General features: G+C 48.5%; 1 protein-coding gene across 8 annotated transcripts; it reads left to right on the top strand.

The window, feature by feature from the left end:
• The first annotated feature begins 250 nt into the window (after positions 1-250).
• TAF8 (TATA-box binding protein associated factor 8) lies at positions 251-18,290 on the top strand. Of its 8 annotated transcripts, none has more exons than XR_006776100.2 (9): positions 251-306; positions 1,106-1,262; positions 4,669-4,767; positions 5,113-5,175; positions 6,232-6,356; positions 8,220-8,367; positions 9,276-9,418; positions 14,096-14,203; positions 15,801-15,940. XR_006776100.2 is itself a non-coding variant. In XM_045777030.2 (9 exons), the coding sequence occupies exons 1-9, from the start codon at positions 262-264 to the stop codon at positions 16,236-16,238; spliced, it is 933 nt and encodes a 310-aa protein (XP_045632986.1). In that variant the 5' UTR covers positions 251-261; the 3' UTR covers positions 16,239-18,290. The 8 variants fall into 8 exon arrangements, 5 of the variants coding, with proteins under 5 accessions (XP_045632986.1, XP_045632990.1, XP_087713255.1 ...); XR_015722296.1 differs by lacking the exons at positions 14,096-14,203; positions 15,801-15,940 and adding exons at positions 11,051-11,151; positions 11,552-12,709; XR_006776098.2 differs by lacking the exons at positions 14,096-14,203; positions 15,801-15,940 and adding exons at positions 11,051-11,151; positions 11,472-11,578.
• Positions 18,291-18,606: the final 316 nt, after the last annotated feature.

The following is an 18,606-nucleotide window of genomic DNA, read 5'->3' as shown; positions in this document are numbered from 1 at the left end:
CGATTTCGTCTAGGAATCGGTGTGAGACTCAGGGCTTCTCTTCGTAGCCAATTCCGAGGCTCACTGGGGCCCCAAGAACCTACCACTCACTGACGGTCACGTGGGCCGGGGTCCTCAGACACACACGCACACACCCCCCCCACCCGCCTGGGCTTAGGAAAGCTCCGAGGTGTGCACGCCGTCCCGCCCCTCCGCCCCTCCCCGTTCCGCGACTACAAGTCCCATACTGCCCTGCGCTCGCGCACATTACGCCAGAGCAAGATGGCCGACACGGCGGCCACTGCCGGGGCCGGTGGCTCCGGAACGGTAAGGGCGGGAGGCGCGGGGCCGAAGCCGAGAGAGTCTGGGCATTCTGTAACTACCCCTAGTGTGGGCAACAAGCTCATAGCCAGAAATCCAGCCCCGCTATGAGCTCCGAGTGGTGGGAGCATCTTTCAGGCCATATATGCCCCCCTCCTTGGGACTTGGCTACGGCCTCCTGAGTTGGTGGACCCGTATACTGATTGGCTCCTTCCCTGTTGGGGGTTGGGAACCCGGAACACCTCCTGATTGGTCCGAAGAGGCTGGTTTTGCCTTCTTATTGGCCAGCCAAAGTTGGGAGGGATTCCCGTTTCAAAATATTCAGCTTTCCTACTTTTCTGAGCGGTTGTCCTTTGCCTTCTTCTCTTCAGCATCGTGTGGTGGTGTTTTAGTTTTTCTGGGTGGTGAAATGGTGTGGAGATGGGAGAAAAGAGAGAGATCATTGTTTTCTGGGAGCTGGGCATGGATTCAACCCCATCATGCATATTTTTTCAGCTATATATTTTGATAATCTGCTAAAATAGGAAGTAAAAAACCAGACATTTTGTGTTATTGGCGTTTTAAGTTTTAGGTATCTCCTTGATATTTCGAGCCCCTTGGGTACCCGATTATTACTCAGTTGGCCAGGATTTATAAGGCTAAACACCAGCGGCTACCATATTTTATTTAGCGCTGATAAATAAATATTTAGCGAAAGAACCTTTGCTTGCCATTGATGATAGGTGAGCTATTTGACTGCACCCTTGTCCTATGGGTGAAAATCTTTTCTTTCTTTCTTTTTTTTTAATGGGGCGCTGATTCACAGAGATCAGGAAGTAAACAATCCACTAACCCTGCTGACAACTACCATCTGGCCCGGAGGCGAACCCTTCAAGTGGTTGTAAGCTCTTTGTTGACAGAGGCAGGGTTCGAGAGTGCTGAGAAAGCATCTGTGGAAACATTGACAGAGATGCTGCAGAGCTGTAAGTACCAGGAACCAATAGGCCTTCCTTGAGTCAACCAAACATCTGTTCTGTGTCCTGCAATCTGATAATGTTAGGATTTAGGAAAAGGAGGAGTGTAGTAAAGTGACTTACAGGCTTTAGAATCAGATGGATGTGGATGTAAGCCATCACTCTGCCGTTTCATAGCTTGAGCAAGTCACCAAACCTCCTGAACCTCCATTTCCTTATTTGTGAAGTAGGATAATTGTGTCTCATGGAGTTGTGAAGACAAGTGAGGGGCATATGTAAAACATTCGACGTTAGGAATGTTGTAAGCTCTTGATGCCTTGCTGGTGCTGTTGTTGCTGCTTGTTCCCTGTGCTCAAAGAAGTGAACAGTTTTGTTGCAGTCACAATTAATTCCCATGAATACATGCTACACATTGGATAATCAAATGCTATAGTATGTGATACAAAGGCGGGGCAAATAAATTTTACAGAATGGAAAAAAACACTCGAAACAGGTTGAGGTGTAGGAGCATGGAGTAGTCTCACACAGGCTTTTCTGTTTGAGCAACGTATTTCCCTGCTTTAGTCTATTGGGGTGGGGAGGTGGTGGAAAGTAGGATGGGATGAAAGATGGGATTATTTTTTTGGGGCGCCTGGGTGGCTCAGTCGTTAAGCGTCTGCCTTTGGCTCAGGGCGTGATCCCGGGATTCCGGGATCAAGCCCCGCATCTGGCTCCCTGCTTCTCTGGGAGCCTGCTTCTTCCTCTCCCACTCCCCCTGCTTGTGTTCCCTCTCTCACTGGCTGTCTCTGTCAAATAAGTAAATAAAATCTTTAAAAAAAAAAAAAGATGGGGTTATTTTTAAGTTGTCTTTTGAGGGATCAACATTTACAGATGAAAGGAAGAAAAAGGTTTGGGCAGAGGGAGAAGTGAACTGCAATGCAGGCCAAATAAAGAATTGGCTAACTCAATGGACAGTTCTGGAGCTGTTGCTGCCCTTCAGAGTAGGCCGCGTCAGGCCGAAAAGGCCCCGCCTCTGTACTCAGTTCTTGATCAGGCACTCACTGCGGGCTGCCCCAGGAAGGACGTGGTCTGAGGTGAGGTGCTCTCCGCAGCTGATGTTCGGAACTTTTAAATACCAAATGTTTTCCTAAAGCAGTGATCTCAAATGTTTTGGTCTTAGAGCCTCTTCAGACTCTTAAATATTGAGGGTCCTGAGGAGTGTTGTCTACATGGGCTTTATAAAGAGTGATTCTTGCCACATGTGGAAATAAAATTGAGAAAAATTTTTAATGTAAACATATACAAGCCCATATTCCATTATCCTTCAGAGCCATGATATCATCCTAGGCCATATAACCTCTGGAAAACTACGTGAGACAATGAGAGTAAAAAAAGTCAAAGAATGTCTTCACTTAATTATGAACATAGTTTTGGCCTCTGGACTTTGAAAAGGATTTCAGGGCTGCCTGGGGATTCCCAGACCACACTTCAAGAACTTTTGTCCTGAAAGAATGGACTAATAGTTCCCAACAGAGAAGAATTCAGTTCTTGAAAAGATCTTGGAATTCAGAGTTTAAAGGTCCTTATGGTTGAGGCAGTTCTTTCTGATAACCACTGGACAAGAGGGCCTTTTTTCTCTCAGAAGACATAGTTTCTCTCGCAGAAGAAAGAGGGGGGATGGAGCTGAAATAGTTGTGTTGGAAAGCTGTGAATACTGAAACTAAAAGGCTTGAAAATAGTATAAAATTCTGCCACTTTGTTCCAAGGAATACCGAGGATAGATGGCTTAAGCTGGGGTCTCGCTAAGATGTGAGCACTTCCATGTTGTCAAGAGCTCTGGAGATCAAAGTTTCAGGATTTGTGTTAGTTATAAGCACCAGGCACAGTTTTTGTGTTTGTTGCCTACAATCACTTAGTTTCTAGGGACTCCAATCTTAGACTGGGTTCAGAGCAAAGTTTCTGAATACTATTTTCTACATTTCTTGTACATCTCCTTTGAAATCCTAGGACCTGCTGAGGAAAAAAAAAAAAAAGAAAAGAAAAATGCCAAATGGGCATAGATATTTTAACTGCCACCTGGCTTGTTTCTAAGACATTCTACCAGGATTCTAATTAGGTTTTCCCCACAGTAAGCAGACGCTGCCCACCATTTTCAGGTATGGAAGCCAATACTAGTCACTTGCCCAGGGTAGTGGTGAGTTGGTGGTGGGTCTTCAGCTCAACACCCTTCCCACTCAGACACCACTTGCTTTGAACTGCTGAAACATTAGGGCTTCTAGAGCAGGTGATCCTTACCTTTTGGGGCTCCTTTTGTATCTGATGAAATCTGTGGACCTCTCCCCAGAGGCTTTTCTGTATGTAAAATTCAGCACAATTTTAGTTGTCATGAAATTGCCCATCCACCTCATTTATGGAGCCCAGCTTCATGCCTTCCCTTTTCCCTGAAGGACTTTGGCATAACTTTTTTTTTTTTTAAGATTTAATTTTTAAGTAATCCCTACTCCCATCCTGGGGCTTGAACTTACAGCCCCAAGATCAAGAGTCACACACTCCCATCAACTGAGCCAGCCAGGCACCCCAATAACTCTTAAGTAGAAGTTCAGCTTCAGATAGAAGAAACAAAAATTTGTTCCTCCTCCCCCTTTTTTGGTGGCAAGATATACATAACATAAAATTACCAACATAACCATTTGTAAATGAACAATTCAGTGGCATTAAATACATTCACAATATGGAGCAACTGTCAACACTATTTTTCATCATCTAAACAGAAACACTGGGACAACTGGGTGGCTCAGTTAGTTAAGCTTGTGCCTTCGGCTCAGGTCGTGATCTCGGGGTCCTGGGTTCAAGTCCCACATCGGGCTCCCTGCTCAGCGGTGAGCCTGCTTCCCCCTCTGCCTGTCGCTCTCCCTACTTATGCTCTCTCTCTGACAAATGAGTAAATAAAATCTTTTAAATAAATAAATAAATAAACAGAAACACTATATCCATAACATTAACTCCCCATCCCCCCTTCCCCCAAGCTCCTGGTAACCTCAAATCCACCTTTTGTCTCTGACTTTTCTTTTCTCTAGGTACCTCATATAAATGGAATCTTAAAATATTTGACTTTCTATGTCTGACTTATTTCAGTTTGCATAGCATTTTCAAGGTTTGTCCATGTTGTAGCCTGGATCAGAATTTCATTCCTTCGGAAGGCCGGATAATGCTCCGTTGTGTGTGTGGACCACATTTTGTTTATCCATTCATCTGGGGATGTGCCCACCTTTTGGCTACTGCGAATAATGCTGCCATGAACACTGGTGCTCAAGTGTCTGTTTTCAGTTCGCTTGGGTATCTACCTAGGAGTGGAATTGCTGGCTCGTCACGATAATTTTGCACTTAACTTTTGGGGAACTGAGAATAAGACTTTATGCCTTTGATCCTTTGCCAGACATTTCAGAAATCGGGAGGAGCGCCAAGTCCTACTGTGAGCACACAGCCAGGACGCAGCCCACACTGTCGGACATCGTGGTCACGCTTGTTGAGATGGGTGAGTACCCCTCCAGTTCTCCAGTTCTCCAGTGCAGCCGAGCTGGGGCTGCAAGAGAAAGAAGAGTCCCCAGGAGTCGGCCCTGTCTGCCGAGTGTTCTTGAGTTCCCTCATGAGTCTCCCGGTTTGCTTTTAGCTTGAGAGAGGGTTCCCTCAAAAGAGCGTTCCTCTGAATCTGTTTACGAGACCTCCTACTTTCCTGTTGGGGGGTTCTGCCGGAGCGGCTTTGGAGCGGCAGCCCAGCACTCGAGCTGGGGGCTTCAGCTCTGCCGCCGCAGTGTTCCTCCCCCTTCCGTGTTCAGTAGCCGGTGGTCTGGGCAGTGATTTTTGCTCTCCTGTTTCTTAGGTTTCAATGTGGACACCCTCCCTGCTTATGCGAAACGGTCTCAGAGGATGGTCATCACTGCCCGTAAGTGACTTGGAACTGAGGGACTCAGTAAGGGCTCAGTTAATGGTCGTGGACTGACTTCGTTGACTAGGGCAAGGATCGGTTTGTAGCTACTTCCCAGTGTGGGCTCCCTTCCGTTATCTGGGGATACCTGCAAGAGGATCTTTATTTAGGTTAATAGGATTAGGGTGTGAAGTTCAGTCACCAGAAAGGTAAACCATTTCTGAGGTGTTGCTGTGGTTCCTTGTGCTTTAGCCCCAGAAGAGGGCTGTGTGAAGAATGTGAAAGGTCTCAGTCGTCTTCAGTCACATAAACTATGGCCTGGAGGCCTACTGCCTATTTATGTAAATAAAGTTTTATTGGAACACAGCCACATTTACTTACTATCCGTGGTGCATTCGTGCTATAATGGCAGAGTTAAGTAGTGGTGACAGACTGTATGGCTGGCAAAACCTAGAATATTTACTCTGTCCCTTTACACAAAAGTTGGATGACCTCTGCCTTAGATAAACTGAGTGCCATAAACTGACTTGGGAGTAAGTAGTTTGGGCTTGTAGGACCTTGGGGAGAATATACTAAATTTCTTCTCCACACTCTTTTCGTGGTGGCGCCTTTTTAAGAAATTCTCTCAGAGTAACAGTGGAAAGGACCATTTTTATTTTCAATCCCTTCTTGTTTTCCTTAGCCCACCCTGACTTACCCTGCCTGGCTCAGGGTTTGTCTTTGTCATCTGGGTTCTATGGGAAGAGAGTTGCTAGCCTACCCCATTTCCTTCGTTCCTCAGCATGCTCCCTTGTGTAGTTAACTTGTCACAGCCACCCACTCTCCTACCTAAGCGGCATGCAGGCAGATTATTGTACGTGGGACTGTGACCCCAGGTCATCCAGCAGGGCCGGGCATCACGGGGGTGACCTTCTCAGGTCCTCAAGCCAATGAAGGCTCCTTATTGATAGAAATACAAAGTGCCTATTGTACAGTGAGAGCATTGAGGTCCAGCATTTACTTTGAGAAAAGGAGGGATGGGGTAGAGACCCACGGCCTGGGGTGGCGGAGTAACCGGTTGTGACTCTGTTGCAGCTCCAGTGACCAATCAGCCGGTGACCCCCAAGGCCCTCACTGCAGGGCAGAACCGACCCCACCCGCCGCACATCCCCAGCCATTTTCCCGAGTTCCCTGACCCGCACACCTACATCAAAACTCCGGTGAGTGATGTGGCCACACTGGGGACTGTGACTGATACAAAAGTAGTCAGTTCCTATTGACAGTCAGACTGGAGTCCAAAAGTTTGTTGGTAAAAGGGTGGTTCAGAATTCCGAATGTCTTTCCTCATTGACACATAATTTGGCGGAGGAGAATTATGTTCTCCGTGGTTCGAATGTGCTCTCATTTGCCAAACTCGCAGTTTCACCTTCCCTTGGAAAGGTGTGGTGTGCCCAGAGGTCTTCCACACACTTCTTTTGTCCTCACCTCCACCCCATGTACTGGTGCAAATATGGCCATCAGGCAGGCTGTCGGGGCAAGTCCTCCAGGACATCGCTCCATACCTCAGGAATAGATGGTCACCCGCCATTGCAACATGGCCATTGTCCTTGACCAGTAGTCTCTGTATTAGTGTCATAGGACTGCCTGCTGTAACAAAGTGCCACAAACTAGGTGGCCTAGAACAACGGAAATGCATTGTCTTACAGTTCGAGAGGCTAGAAGTTCAAAATCATGGTGTCAGCAGGCTCCCTCTGAAACCTGCAGGGGAATCCTTCCTTGCCTCTTCCTAGCTTTGAGTGGTTTGTAGGCAGTCTGTGGCATTCCTTGGCTTATAGATACGTCCCTCCAACTGTCTTCACGGGGCATCCTCTATATCTCCCCTCATGTGACCATTTTCTTCTAAGGGCACCGTCATATTGGATTAGTACCACCATACTCCAGTTCGACGTCATGTTAACTGATTACATTTTGCAATGATCCTATTTCCAAGTAAGGTCATATTCTGATGTACCAGAGTTAGGACTTCAACAGCATATCTCTTTTTGGGGGGACACAGTTCAACCTACAACAGTCTCTCACTCTTGTCTAGTGTACCTTTGACAGTAAAAACATTAAGCGCATATTGCGGTGTTTGCTTGTTGACATGAATATAATGTAACAGTATGCCAAAATTATATGCATGAACAGATACTCTCAGCCTCATTAAAGGTTCAGGAAACACGTTCACTCCTTTGTAGTGGCAGCCGTGGGATCGCCTCTGCGTTTTATTTTTTGAAATCGTGACATGTCTTTTAGTGCTCGTATGTTCGCATGCTGTTGGGTACATACCCAGGGGCGGGATGGCTGCGTCATCGGCGGTACGTGTGGTCAGCTTTAGTAGATACTGCCAAGTGGTTCCATTAGCTCTTTTAAAAATCTAATCTCCATATCATGAAGAGTAGTTGCTGTTTTGGTCATGGTTAAAATGGCAGTTTTACCATTAACAGTTTAAAATTAGTTTTCATGAACTTCTCATCCTAATGAGATCTCGGCCGTTTTTCACTCGGTGACGTGATTGCCAAAGAGCTCATCGTTAGGAGCCGGGGCAGTGTCAGCCCACCGTTTTCTTGCTCACTTGCACTTACAGTGATAGCCTCAGTCTGTGTGTCCTCGAGGGGCCCTTTTGGGACAACATAGCCAGTTTGTAAAGGTCGGTGTAAGAAAACAGGCCAATACGTAAGCAGCCGCTCACATGCTGCAGGATGTCCTATTACACTGGTGGGACTGGGGGCTCCCTGTCAGGGCTTCCCTGGGGGGATTCCCACTCTCCCCTCAGGGTGTGTCTCTCGGGCCTGAGACCAGCTGTCACAGAAGCTACATGAAGGCCTGGGGGCATTTGCTATAGTAAATGTGCATTTCTTAATTTTTAAGCTTAAAAATAAATATTAGTCATAGTTACATCATTTTCTTTCTGCCCCTCCAACTGCCCTTGGGGATCTCAGCTCCAAGTAATGTCAGTGGGGCACCAAAAGGGTGGAAGGACATCACAACAGCAAAAATGATCCATGGATATTCCTCTCGTGTCTTTGCCCTTCACTTTCCAGACGTACCGCGAGCCCGTGTCAGACTACCAGGTCCTGCGGGAGAAGGCAGCATCCCAGAGGCGGGACGTGGAGCGGGCACTCACCCGCTTTATGGCCAAGACAGGCGAGACCCAGAGTCTTTTCAAAGATGACGTCAGCACATTTCCATGTAAGAGTCTCTCCCCCTCTGGGGACCCTGTCTTGTCGTTTGAAATAATCATTCCATCTCTCCTTTCTCTCAGCATGATAGGAAGAAACGAGAGCTCTGTCTTTGTCTTGGGGGCAGCTTGGTCTTCACACTTCTGGCTCCTGTTCCCACGTCTGAAGGGCCTGTCCCTAACCGGTGACTGAAACTGTTATGGCCTCTGTGGGGATCAGCTCTTTGAGGTTCAGTTCAAGCTACCTTGAGCATGACTGGCCATAGGCATCAGAGAGACTCACCCGGTGGAAGGGGCAGCCCTGGCAGTAGGAGGGACACTGACATTAGGGGGCGAGGCACTGACCGAACACCCCCACCCCCGTTCTCTGCTCTTCACCATGTCCTTTCACAGGCTCCCCCTCACTGAAGTTCTCATCTCAGCTCTGCCATTTCACTGTGTGCCCACGTTACCTCATCTCTGTAGGCCTCGGTTTTTCCAGAGCTGAACAAGAGAGATTGGTTTGGGTGATTGACTGAGTAAGCAAGGCCCTATAGAATGCTTGCTGTGGGCCTGGCCCTGGAATAAGAGCCGCTAACAGTTCACAAGTGCCAGACACCGAGCTAATCCTTTCCCTTGTATTATCTCATTGAATTCTCTCGTGAACCTGTGAGTGGGGAACTGTTCCCACCACCATTCATTATAGGAAGCTCACTCCATGCCTCAGGGTCCTCATCTGTAAAATGGGGCTGGCAATCGTACTTAGTAGGGTGGAGGCAAGGATTAAAGATAGCGTATGGGACGTTGTGTGGTCCGGGATGAGTGTTCGAGCGCATCAGCCATGACTGTTGTTCGTTGCTGCTCACGCATCTGTTGTGAGGCTCTTAGCCCGCTGCAAGGACACCGTGACTGGAATGATGCCTCTCTTCCAATTTCTTAGTGATCGCCGCCAGGCCTTTCACCATCCCCTATCTGACAGCCCTTCTCCCGTCGGAGCTGGAGATGCAACAGATGGAAGAGACGGATTCCTCGGAACAGGATGAGCAGACAGACACAGAGAACCTCCCTCTTCATATCAGTACGGTGGGTCCTGCCTTCTGCCTGCTTCACAGTACCCCCAAAACTCACCCCTGCTGCCCTCAGCCTATCACCCTGGGAAGTAGACATGACCTACCCCGGGCCTCTGGCTTTGTGTTAGGGACTTAGATCACGGGCTCATGATGATCCAAGTGTGACATGAGCTCTTGTGTGAGAGATAAGTCCATGTCATGGGGACCATTCATTCATTCATCAAATATTGAACGAGTGTCTGCCAGAACCAGGCACAGTTCCGGGTACTGGGGAATTAGTAGGAGACGAAATAGACAAAATTTCCTGCCCTCACATAGCTAAGAAAAATGATAAATTAGGAGATAGGAAGTAGTGTGGGTATGAGGGGATGTGGTACTGGATAGGGTGACTGAGAAGGTAACATTTGAGGGAAGACCTGAAGGGAACAAGGCTTATACGTATCTGGGAGTAGAACATTCCTTGCAGAGGGCATAGGAGATGCAAAGGCCCTGAGGTGGGAGCTGTTGAGATGAGGAACAGCAAGGCCATCAAGGTGGCATGAACAAGGGGGAGCTCCTGGTCAGTCACATCTTAAAGCCTGTACTCAACACTGGGCTTTTTCTCAGTAAGGTGGGAGCCATTGGGAATGCTGAGCAGAGGAGGGTCAGGGTCTGATGTAGGTTTCTTAACAAGGTCAGGTTGCTGTGTTGACAGTAGACTGCAGAAGACAAGGGCAGAAGCAGAGAGACCCGCTTAGGAGGCTCTGCAGTAAACTGAGGGGTGGTAGTAGAAGCAAAGGCAATGAGACGTGGTCAGATAGATTGTTTGGTCAGATTCTAGACTATTTTCAGAGCAGAGCCAAGCGATGGAGTGGGTATGAGTTGTGAGAAAGAGAGAGCCAAAGAGGACTGCAAGGCATTTCTCCTGAACAACAGGAAAGATGGAGTTGCCTTCAGCTAAGCTAGGGAAGCCCTAGGTGGGCCAGGTAGCTAGGGGAGAGGCAGGAGTCCGGTGAAACAGGGTAACTGAGATGCTCATTAGACAGCCGGTGGTGATGTCAGGTGGAGAGATGGATGTGAGTTGGAGTCGGAGGAGCTGTCGGGCAGAGATGCGAATTTGAGAGTCATCAACACGCAGATTGTGTTTAAAACCATGAGACTGGGTGAGCTCCTTGGGAGTGGGTAAGGATAAAAAGAAGAGGAGCTGGGCTCCATAAGTACAGACTTGTGCTGTCCGTTACAGTAGCCACGTGTGTCTATTTAAACTGAAATTAGGGGTGCCTGGTGGGCTCAGTCGGTAGAGTGTGTGACTCTTGATCTTGGGGTTGTGAGTTCGAGCCCCGTTTTGGGTGTAGAGATTACTTAAAAATAAAATCTTTAAAAATTTTTTAAAAAACTGAAATTAATGTAACTGAGATAAAACTAAAAATTCAGTTTCTTAGTCACACGGGCCACTCCTTAAATAGCCACCTACGGGTAGTGGCTACCACATGGGGCAGTGCAGATGCGAACCCTGACATCATTGCAGAAAGTTCCGTTGGACAGCACTTATACAGACAATGGTTTCAAGGAATTTTGCTCTAAAGGGAAGGAGAAAAATGGAGCGGTGGCCCAAGGGGGAACATTAAGGGGCTAAGAGAGGCGTTTTTATTTTTGTTTCTTTAAGATAAAAGAAAGAACAGGATGTCAGTATGCTGATGGGATGATCTGGTAGAGAGGAAAGGTGGATGCAGGAGAGAAAGAAACATTTTGGATTGATGTTCTTTGGTAGGTGAGAGGTAAGGGATTTAGGGGACAGGGCATGGTGGAGGGTTGGCCTTGTTAGGGGCATTTCACTCCCGGGGGAGGAGATAGAGTGCGTGGGCACAGAGGCCAAGGCGGGTGAGACGTGCTCGTCAGAGCTCTTGGATGTTCTCATCTGGGTATCGATGTGTTGTACTCAGTACATACAAGGATAAGACCCCACTCGTGTTCCTGCATCTTTGTGAGAAAGTGCCAAGTACAGCCACAGAACTTCTAGAAGTTTGGATACCTTTAAGGCTTGTGGGACCTTGTGGTCTGCTTACCATATTCATCCATCCTTTAAGGCCGGCCCTGACTTTGAAGCCAAGGATGCCTTGGTGATTGTCATTGGACCAAGCGTTCCTCGTGTTCTCTACCGTTCCAGGCGGCAGGTGGCAGCCAGCAGCTCCAGCATGCAGGTGGAGTGCAGCCGGCCTGTGCTGTCTTCTGTTATTTGCCGACGGGCCTCCTTGCTTGAACGCACGTGTCTTTAATGTTGGATTGTTCCTTTCAGAATTAGGGCTAGAAGCCCGTGCCTTTACCTAAAGCAGAGGAACTTGTTATCCTACCGTTCTGTTTTGGACTCAGTTAATTTGGTCTGAGATACGGTGATTGGGTCGTGGACTCAGATGAGGTTCACCTTATGAACAGGAGGCATCTTCTAAGCAAAACCACCATCCCTTTGTAAGTACCAAGACGCTAAAGGCCTGCAGGTGTGTGACAGGACACCACAGGGGGTGACATAGGTGGGGTCGTGGCCGTGAGTGAGCCAAGGCTGTGGGAACGCAGGAGGTGCTATAGGACTCCAGGGTACTGAGAGGCCAAGCCAGACGGCAGAGAGTAGGAAGAGTCGAGCTGGCCCGGCTTCCAGTCCAGACTGCTCTGCTTTCCAGATAACATGACCTGGGTCGCATTCCCCAACATCTGAGTCTTTCCTCAGAAGTACCAAGGCAGGGATAGGAACACCTAACTCGGCAGCCTACATTGGGTGCCTGGCTGGTGGCTCCCTCTCCCAGCCTCCCACCGTTTCAGGCTGTACGACCCCCTGCTCTTCTGTTAAAATAAAGAAATAAATAAAAAGACCTCAAGAAAAGAATCCTAGCAACAATTGATATCCAGTTAATTGGACTTGTTCATGTTGTTCTGCTGAATGGCAAGTACAATCCTATGTTTCAAAATTCACAGTGTAGAAAGAAATGTATCCTTTATCCCATCCATGGTCCCTGTCATCCACTTCCCCGCCTACCAAGCAGCCAGTGTCACCAGTCTCTTGTGTATCCTCCCAGAGACACAGTTTCCTCCTTGTTTTAAACACAAATAGCAAATCACAAACCATTTTCCCTTCCTTTTTTCCTTTATCGGTGTATCTTGGTGTTCATTCCATAGGTGTATGTCAGGAGTTTCTTCAGCCCTCCTAATGCTTTCATCGTGCTCCACTGTGGGGTATAACCACGCAATGTCACCAGCTCCCTGTGGACGCTTATGTTTTCTATCTGTGGTTTACAGACATCGTCACAGTGAATTAAATAACTGGTATTTTAAAGTATTCGTTTATCTATCAGTGGCAGCACTTCTTTCGAGGACTGTTGCTAGTTGGTTACTTTGTTTAACCCAGTTCCGGTTTCTCCATGTACTTGAACATAAAGGGACTATTCATTTTAAATTAGTGTGTAAGAGAATTTTTTTTCCTTCTATATTTGAACTAGCTGCCTTCCTCAGATAATACCCATGTCTAAACTTTTGCTCTTTTGTGAACAATGTACCATTCATTTACTCAACAAATATTTATTTAGTACCTGTATGTGGCAGATACCGTTCTGGGTGTTTGGGATACCTCAGTGAGCAGAGCAGACGGAACATCTGCCTTTTGGAAGCTGTGTTGGCTGGGGGGGGAGGGGATACAATGAACGTAATATATAGATGAATCATTTACAGTCTATTAAAGATGGAGATGCTATTGTTGGGGCAAGGGGTTCAAGGAGGGGGAAGATCCAGGGTGAAAGATGGAAGCTTCAGTTTTAAATAGGGTATCAGGGTAGACATCACTGAGGAGACATTTGACAAGAGACTTGCAGGAAGTGAGCAAGTGAGCCATGTGGATATCTGGGGAAGAGCATTCTGGAAAGGGAGCAGCCAGTGCAGAGGCCCTGAGGAACAACACAGAGGTGAGTAGGGCTGTGGCTGAGGGAGGCAGTGGGAGGGAGGTGGAGGGCAGGTCAGGTAGGACCCTGCAGTCAGCTTTCAGAACTGGCTTTTAAGTGGGTGACATGGGAGTCATGGGAGGGTGTGAAACGGACGAGGGACATAGTGGAACTCCCTCAAGGATCGCAGGCTATGGGGGAGGTCAGTTAGGAAGCTGCTGTGACAGTCTTGACGAGAGCTACTGGGGGTCCAACAGGGCAGCTGCAGTGGAGAGAGTGGAAGTGGTCAGATTCTACCCGTATTTTGAAGGTAAGGCCAAGAAGTTACCCTAACAGATTTGGATGTGGGAGTCTGAGAAAGAAAAGCAAGGATGACTGTGGAGTTTTGGCTTGAACAGCTGGAAGGACGGAGTCGCCATGGGAGGACTGTGGGAAGACTGCGCTCAGGGGAAGGGCTGGAGTTCCGTTTCTGGCACAGAAGTCTGAGGTGCCTCCTCGAGGCCGGGTGGAGATGTTGAGCGAGCAGGTGGCTATGCGATCCTGGGTGTCAGGAGAGAGGTAAGGGCAGAGGGGCTCATGCGGCCGTGGTCAGTGTAGAAAAACGGTGTTGGAAACTGTGAGGCACCGCACTCACCCCGGGGTGTGGGGGGCTCCCCAGAGCTCACACACTCAGGCCTTCGCAGGCTCAGGGAGCTCCTGACAGACTCTTCTGCTCCCACCTTTTTCAAGCAAATCTCAGTGAGTTTGGTACTTTACTTTTATCTACTCCTATCCCTCCCTGTCTCAAGGCTGCCTGTCCCTGAAGGAGGCAAGAAAGTGGCATTTCCAGCTGTACTTGGGAGAAGAGAAGCTGTTGTCCCATGACTCGGGACCCACGTCCTGGCCTTGTGAGACAAGTGAGCCAATGGAGGGAGCCTAGTGCCCTCTGGCAGAGGTCCCAGAGCTGGCTTTTCTGTGCCCCTGACTGTCCCTCCCATCCTCATTATCTCAGGAAACACTTAAGGCATGGTTAAAGTGAACTTGCTGGAACTTTAAGGCAGGGCGTTTCCGGTAGAGAAGACAGCAGGGATATAAGGGGTGGGTTACTAAGCCAAGCCATTAACCCCTTCAGAAAGATTGGGAGCCAAATACCCTAGGCAGGTCTGGTCCTGGTCAGACCTTGGGTCTGGCATGAGCTAGGTTGGCCTGCGGGCACCCGCTTTCAAGAGAGCCTCCAGAGGGCCCACAATGGCTCTAGGTTGTGGTCCCACGGGATCGGCTGTTGCACAGGGACCCTGGGTTTTGGGGGGAACAGAATTGGTGGGGCACGGAGGGGCGGGCAGCAGAACCTAGAAGGGAGCCAGTTTCTTCAGGTGTACTAAGCCTGTGCCTAGAGTCCCTGTCGCCTGCTGTCCCTTGTGAGGGAACCTGCTGTTCCTGTCATCCAATCACAGCGCCCTCTACCCTGCTGTCTTCGACAACAGAATCTTCTGGTTGAGGTCAGGTCCTCTTTTGCCTCAATTACATTAACAGGAATCTCACTGACAGGACGCTTGGCCTGTCACCAGGGGGCGCAGCCCAACAGGCTTCTTCGGGTCACTTCTCCCTCAGGCCTGAGCTTCTAGGTCAAGTCCTTGGTGTGGTTTTTTTCCCTCTTCCCCTGCAGCTTCTGCTCATTTTAAAGAACTTGGAAAACAGAAGAGAGTATAAATAGGGAAAGGAGAATCAATCACCCATATTCCCAGAACTGGTTTCTAATGTTTCGACCTACTTTTAATATGTCTACACACATTATGATTAAAAAATGCTTTAATTGAGGTCATGTTGAATATATGTAAACCTATAAACTTTTCTCTCAAATCACTTTCCTCAAAAAGCAAACAGTGAAAGAGCTGACCCGCATGTCACAGATGGGGATTGTCGTTGACGTTCCTGTGTTGGCGCCTGTGCGCTCTCTTTGCCTTGGTGGGAACCCTCAGGGCTCTAGAAGTGTTTGGCCTCTGTAGCAGTATGATCATTTGTACCTGTTGCAGGAACCAGATAGTTGAGAATCTGGAGGAAATCGATTATGATTTGCATTCGGTTTGGTCTAGGAGATGTCCTGGGGACATGATTTGTTCTGGCCCCGTGTCCTGCAAAGCATCACGGGTCACTTCTCTCTTTCTTTATTTCCACACAGGCTGGGCTTCCTCCTTGAGCATCTAAATGTTTGCCTGTGACTCCCGGCCCCTGCCAGGGCTCTGTTCTAACTCGTGTCATTACCTTCTCAAGAGGTTCAGAGTGGTGTTTTCTGAGCTGCCCTGTGTCCAAGCTGTTGGTCTCATCTTCCTCGGCTTGCTGGCCCTTGCCTGGGCCTCATTTCGCCAGGGGCAGGGATAGGTCCATTAGAAAGAAAGTGGTCTCCTGGGCTTCTAATTGCTTGATGAAAGGGATGCTAATAGTAGTTCTTATTATGGGCATGATCTCTTCCCTTATGCCATTGGTATTTTGCTTTATTTCGGCTTTTGCTCAAAGGATGATTCTGGAGCCGAGAAGGAGAACACCTCTGTCCTGCAGCAGAACCCCTCCTTGTCGGGAAGCCGGAACGGGGAGGAGAATGTCATCGATAACCCCTATCTGCGGCCTGTGAAGAAACCCAAGATTCGCAGGAAGAAGTGAGTTGGAAGCTGGGGTGCAGAGAGGCTTCTCTGGTCAACTGAGGTGGTCTTCTATGCTCCCTGGCAGAAAAGAGAGACTCCCCAGTGGGTCTGAACCTTGGGAAAGGGAAATCTTTTCCCGTTTCCTCTCCTCATTCATCCCCCATGTGTACCTCTTGTTGCAAAGAGTTCGAGCGTCTGCAGCCCAGGGACCAGCCCTCACAGCCCTAGAGCTGTCCCCCTTAGAAGGAGAGCAGGTGGGGCCCCCACCAGGCAGGCCCCATGGATTCCTCTTCTTTCTAGGTCCCTCTCGTGAGCCGAGAAGGAAGCCTGCCTTGTACAGAGACGCGGACACCCTCTCCTGGAGTGGTTAAAGCCACTGAAGGGAAGAAGAGAGGGTGGCCTTGCAGTCAAGCCAAGGCGGCCGGTGTGACTGGACATGATTTTAGTAGCAAACTTAATATTAAGATTACCTGTTTTCACTGGGTATTTGGGTGGAGGAAGCCGTGATGGTGATGCTCAGACTTTCTTAACCTGGCTGGACTGTGGGGCGCCGAAGCAGCCCCTGGTGACTTCAGTTGCTGTTACAGGACTTGATTCCTTTGAACCCTGGAAAACCAGGCATGCGCAGATATGTTAAACACAGAGGAGTCAGAGTGATGCGTAAGGGCAGCACTGACTCTCTCGTTGGCACTTGCTGAATGCTCCCAAAAGCAGGGCAGCGCTCTCTCTCCTGAGGGATTTGTCATGGACTGTCCCTCCGGTGTGTGCTTGGGGACTACCAACTGAGTCCTGCTCCATCCCAGGAAAGAGGTTTTCTCTGATGAGCCCTATCAGTGGATATATTATACTGTGACTTGTAGAGGAATCACCGATTGTAAACAACAGGAAAAGGATTTGATGGTGGGGGGTGGGGAGGGTGAGATTTTGAGGGATGGGCCTGGCTGGTCTGCTGGAAGACTGGCGTGGACCTAAGGCCGTGGTCCCACCTTATGGTGGAAGTGGGCTGAGAGGAGCCTGCAGGCCAAGCCGGGGTATTCTTCCAGAAGCAGGTCTGAATCTGATCAACCTCTTTTCCTCCTGGGGAGAGAAGACTTCGTCCTTGATGTACCCTACAAACCAAAAAAAAAGAAAAAAAAACCCCCAAGTGTTAAGGAAGATGCTGGGCAAGCTGATACCCTTTGGCTGGTCTCCAAAGGAAGAGATTTAAAACCCAAGTCCAAAGAAGAAAAATGCTTGCAACACCTGGGAGTTAACACAGGATAAACAGGTTGTTCCCTGGGTTAGCGTCCTGAGGTCCATATCGAACTTTCCCGATTCTCTGCTTCCAGAGTCATTTCCTCACCTTCCAGGCTCTGGGTGAATTTGAAGACTTGAAAAACTTGACGGCAGGGTCCTCGTTCCTTTGGCCTCACTGTTGCTCCAGGGCCCTCTATCCCATTACTTGGAGGCAAAGAGCTGCTTGTCAGTCCCTGAAGAGGGCGTGCTGGGGAGATATTTGGGTTCCCCCACTCCGGACCAAATAAGCATTCTTCAGGTTGGTGGTGGCCTGAAATTCTTCAACTGAACAGCAGTCCGAGCAGGCCCTTGCTGAGTTTGTGATTCAGCTCATGGCGATTCTCGGCCGGTTGAGTTTACCGGCCCGGGTTTGAGCCCTGGCAGGTGCAGGGCTGAGACCTTGCGGGCCCGGGTTTGAGCCCTGGCAGGTGCAGGGCTGAGACCTTGCAGGGCTGAGACCTTGCGGGAAGTAGTACAGCATTTCTGTACTACTTCTTTCACCATTACTGTCCAAAACCAGCACCTGCCCAATGCCGAAGGAGGAGGAGGTGGGTTTGGGAAAGAGTTGCCACTTCTGCTGTTGAGATTGGAGGCCCTAATTCTGTTCCGGATGAGAGGCCCCAGGGAGATGATTAGACAGCTTGAAACATTGACCCGACTGTTTTTGTGTAAAAACTGTGCATAATTCTCACTGTGTATTTATAAATTTCTATTTTTTATAACTTTGGGAGACTTCTTGAAGGGGAAAGGTAGTAAACAGAGCCAGATTAAGGACGTGATTTATGGGCTTTTAGTAAAAGGTCATAATAAAAACTTTGCAAATGAAAGAGAATGATATACTTTGAACTTAATTTGTATTCAGAAGTTACAGCAAGGAGTTAAGGCTGTAGACGGTTAAGGCTTAGTCCTTCTGTTGGACTAAGTACCCCTGGAAACTGTATAAAACTTTCTACTTTGGAAATTTTCAAACACAGTGAGGAAAGTGTATGTGCTTTCCCTGTATATCCGTCACCCAGCTTCAACACTAAGCAACGTCTTTTTCAGTTCTGTTTCATTGATGTCTCCCACCTTTTTTACTTTTTTTTTTTTTCTGGAGTTTTTTGTTTTTTGGGCTTTTTAAAAGATTTTATTTGGTTATTTGAGAGAGAGCAAGAGCAGGGGGAGGGGCAGAAGGGGAGGCAAAGGGACAAACAGATTCCCCGCTGAGTGAGGAGCGGATGCGGGGGCGGGGGGGGGGGGGGGGCGCAATCTCACTGAGATCACAACCTGATCTGAAATGGAGAGTCAGAAGATACTTAACCAACTGAGCCACCCACGCATGTGCCCCTCTTCCTGGGTTTTAAAGTAAACGCAAGACCTGTGTCATTTAATCTGTAACTAAGTCATCATGCTAATTTCACAGCATG

Source organism: Ursus americanus, chromosome 29 (assembly GCF_024610735.1).
Source record: "Ursus americanus isolate L20-20 chromosome 29, mUrsAme1.1.p, whole genome shotgun sequence".
NCBI classification, from domain to species: domain Eukaryota; kingdom Metazoa; phylum Chordata; class Mammalia; order Carnivora; family Ursidae; genus Ursus; species Ursus americanus.
Note: the sequence above shows the minus strand (reverse complement) of the source record. Positions and strands in the feature narration are given on the sequence as shown.

Excerpts from the sequence above, each read along its gene's own strand:
- TAF8 (XM_045777029.2), top strand. The coding sequence starts at position 262 with ATGGCCGACACGGCGGCCACTGCCGGGGCCGGTGGCTCCGGAACG. Across the intron at positions 307-1,105 it reads GGGCCGGTGGCTCCGGAACG|AGATCAGGAAGTAAACAATC; the intron begins GTAAGGGCGGGA and ends GCTGATTCACAG. Across the intron at positions 6,357-8,219 it reads ACACCTACATCAAAACTCCG|ACGTACCGCGAGCCCGTGTC; the intron begins GTGAGTGATGTG and ends TTCACTTTCCAG.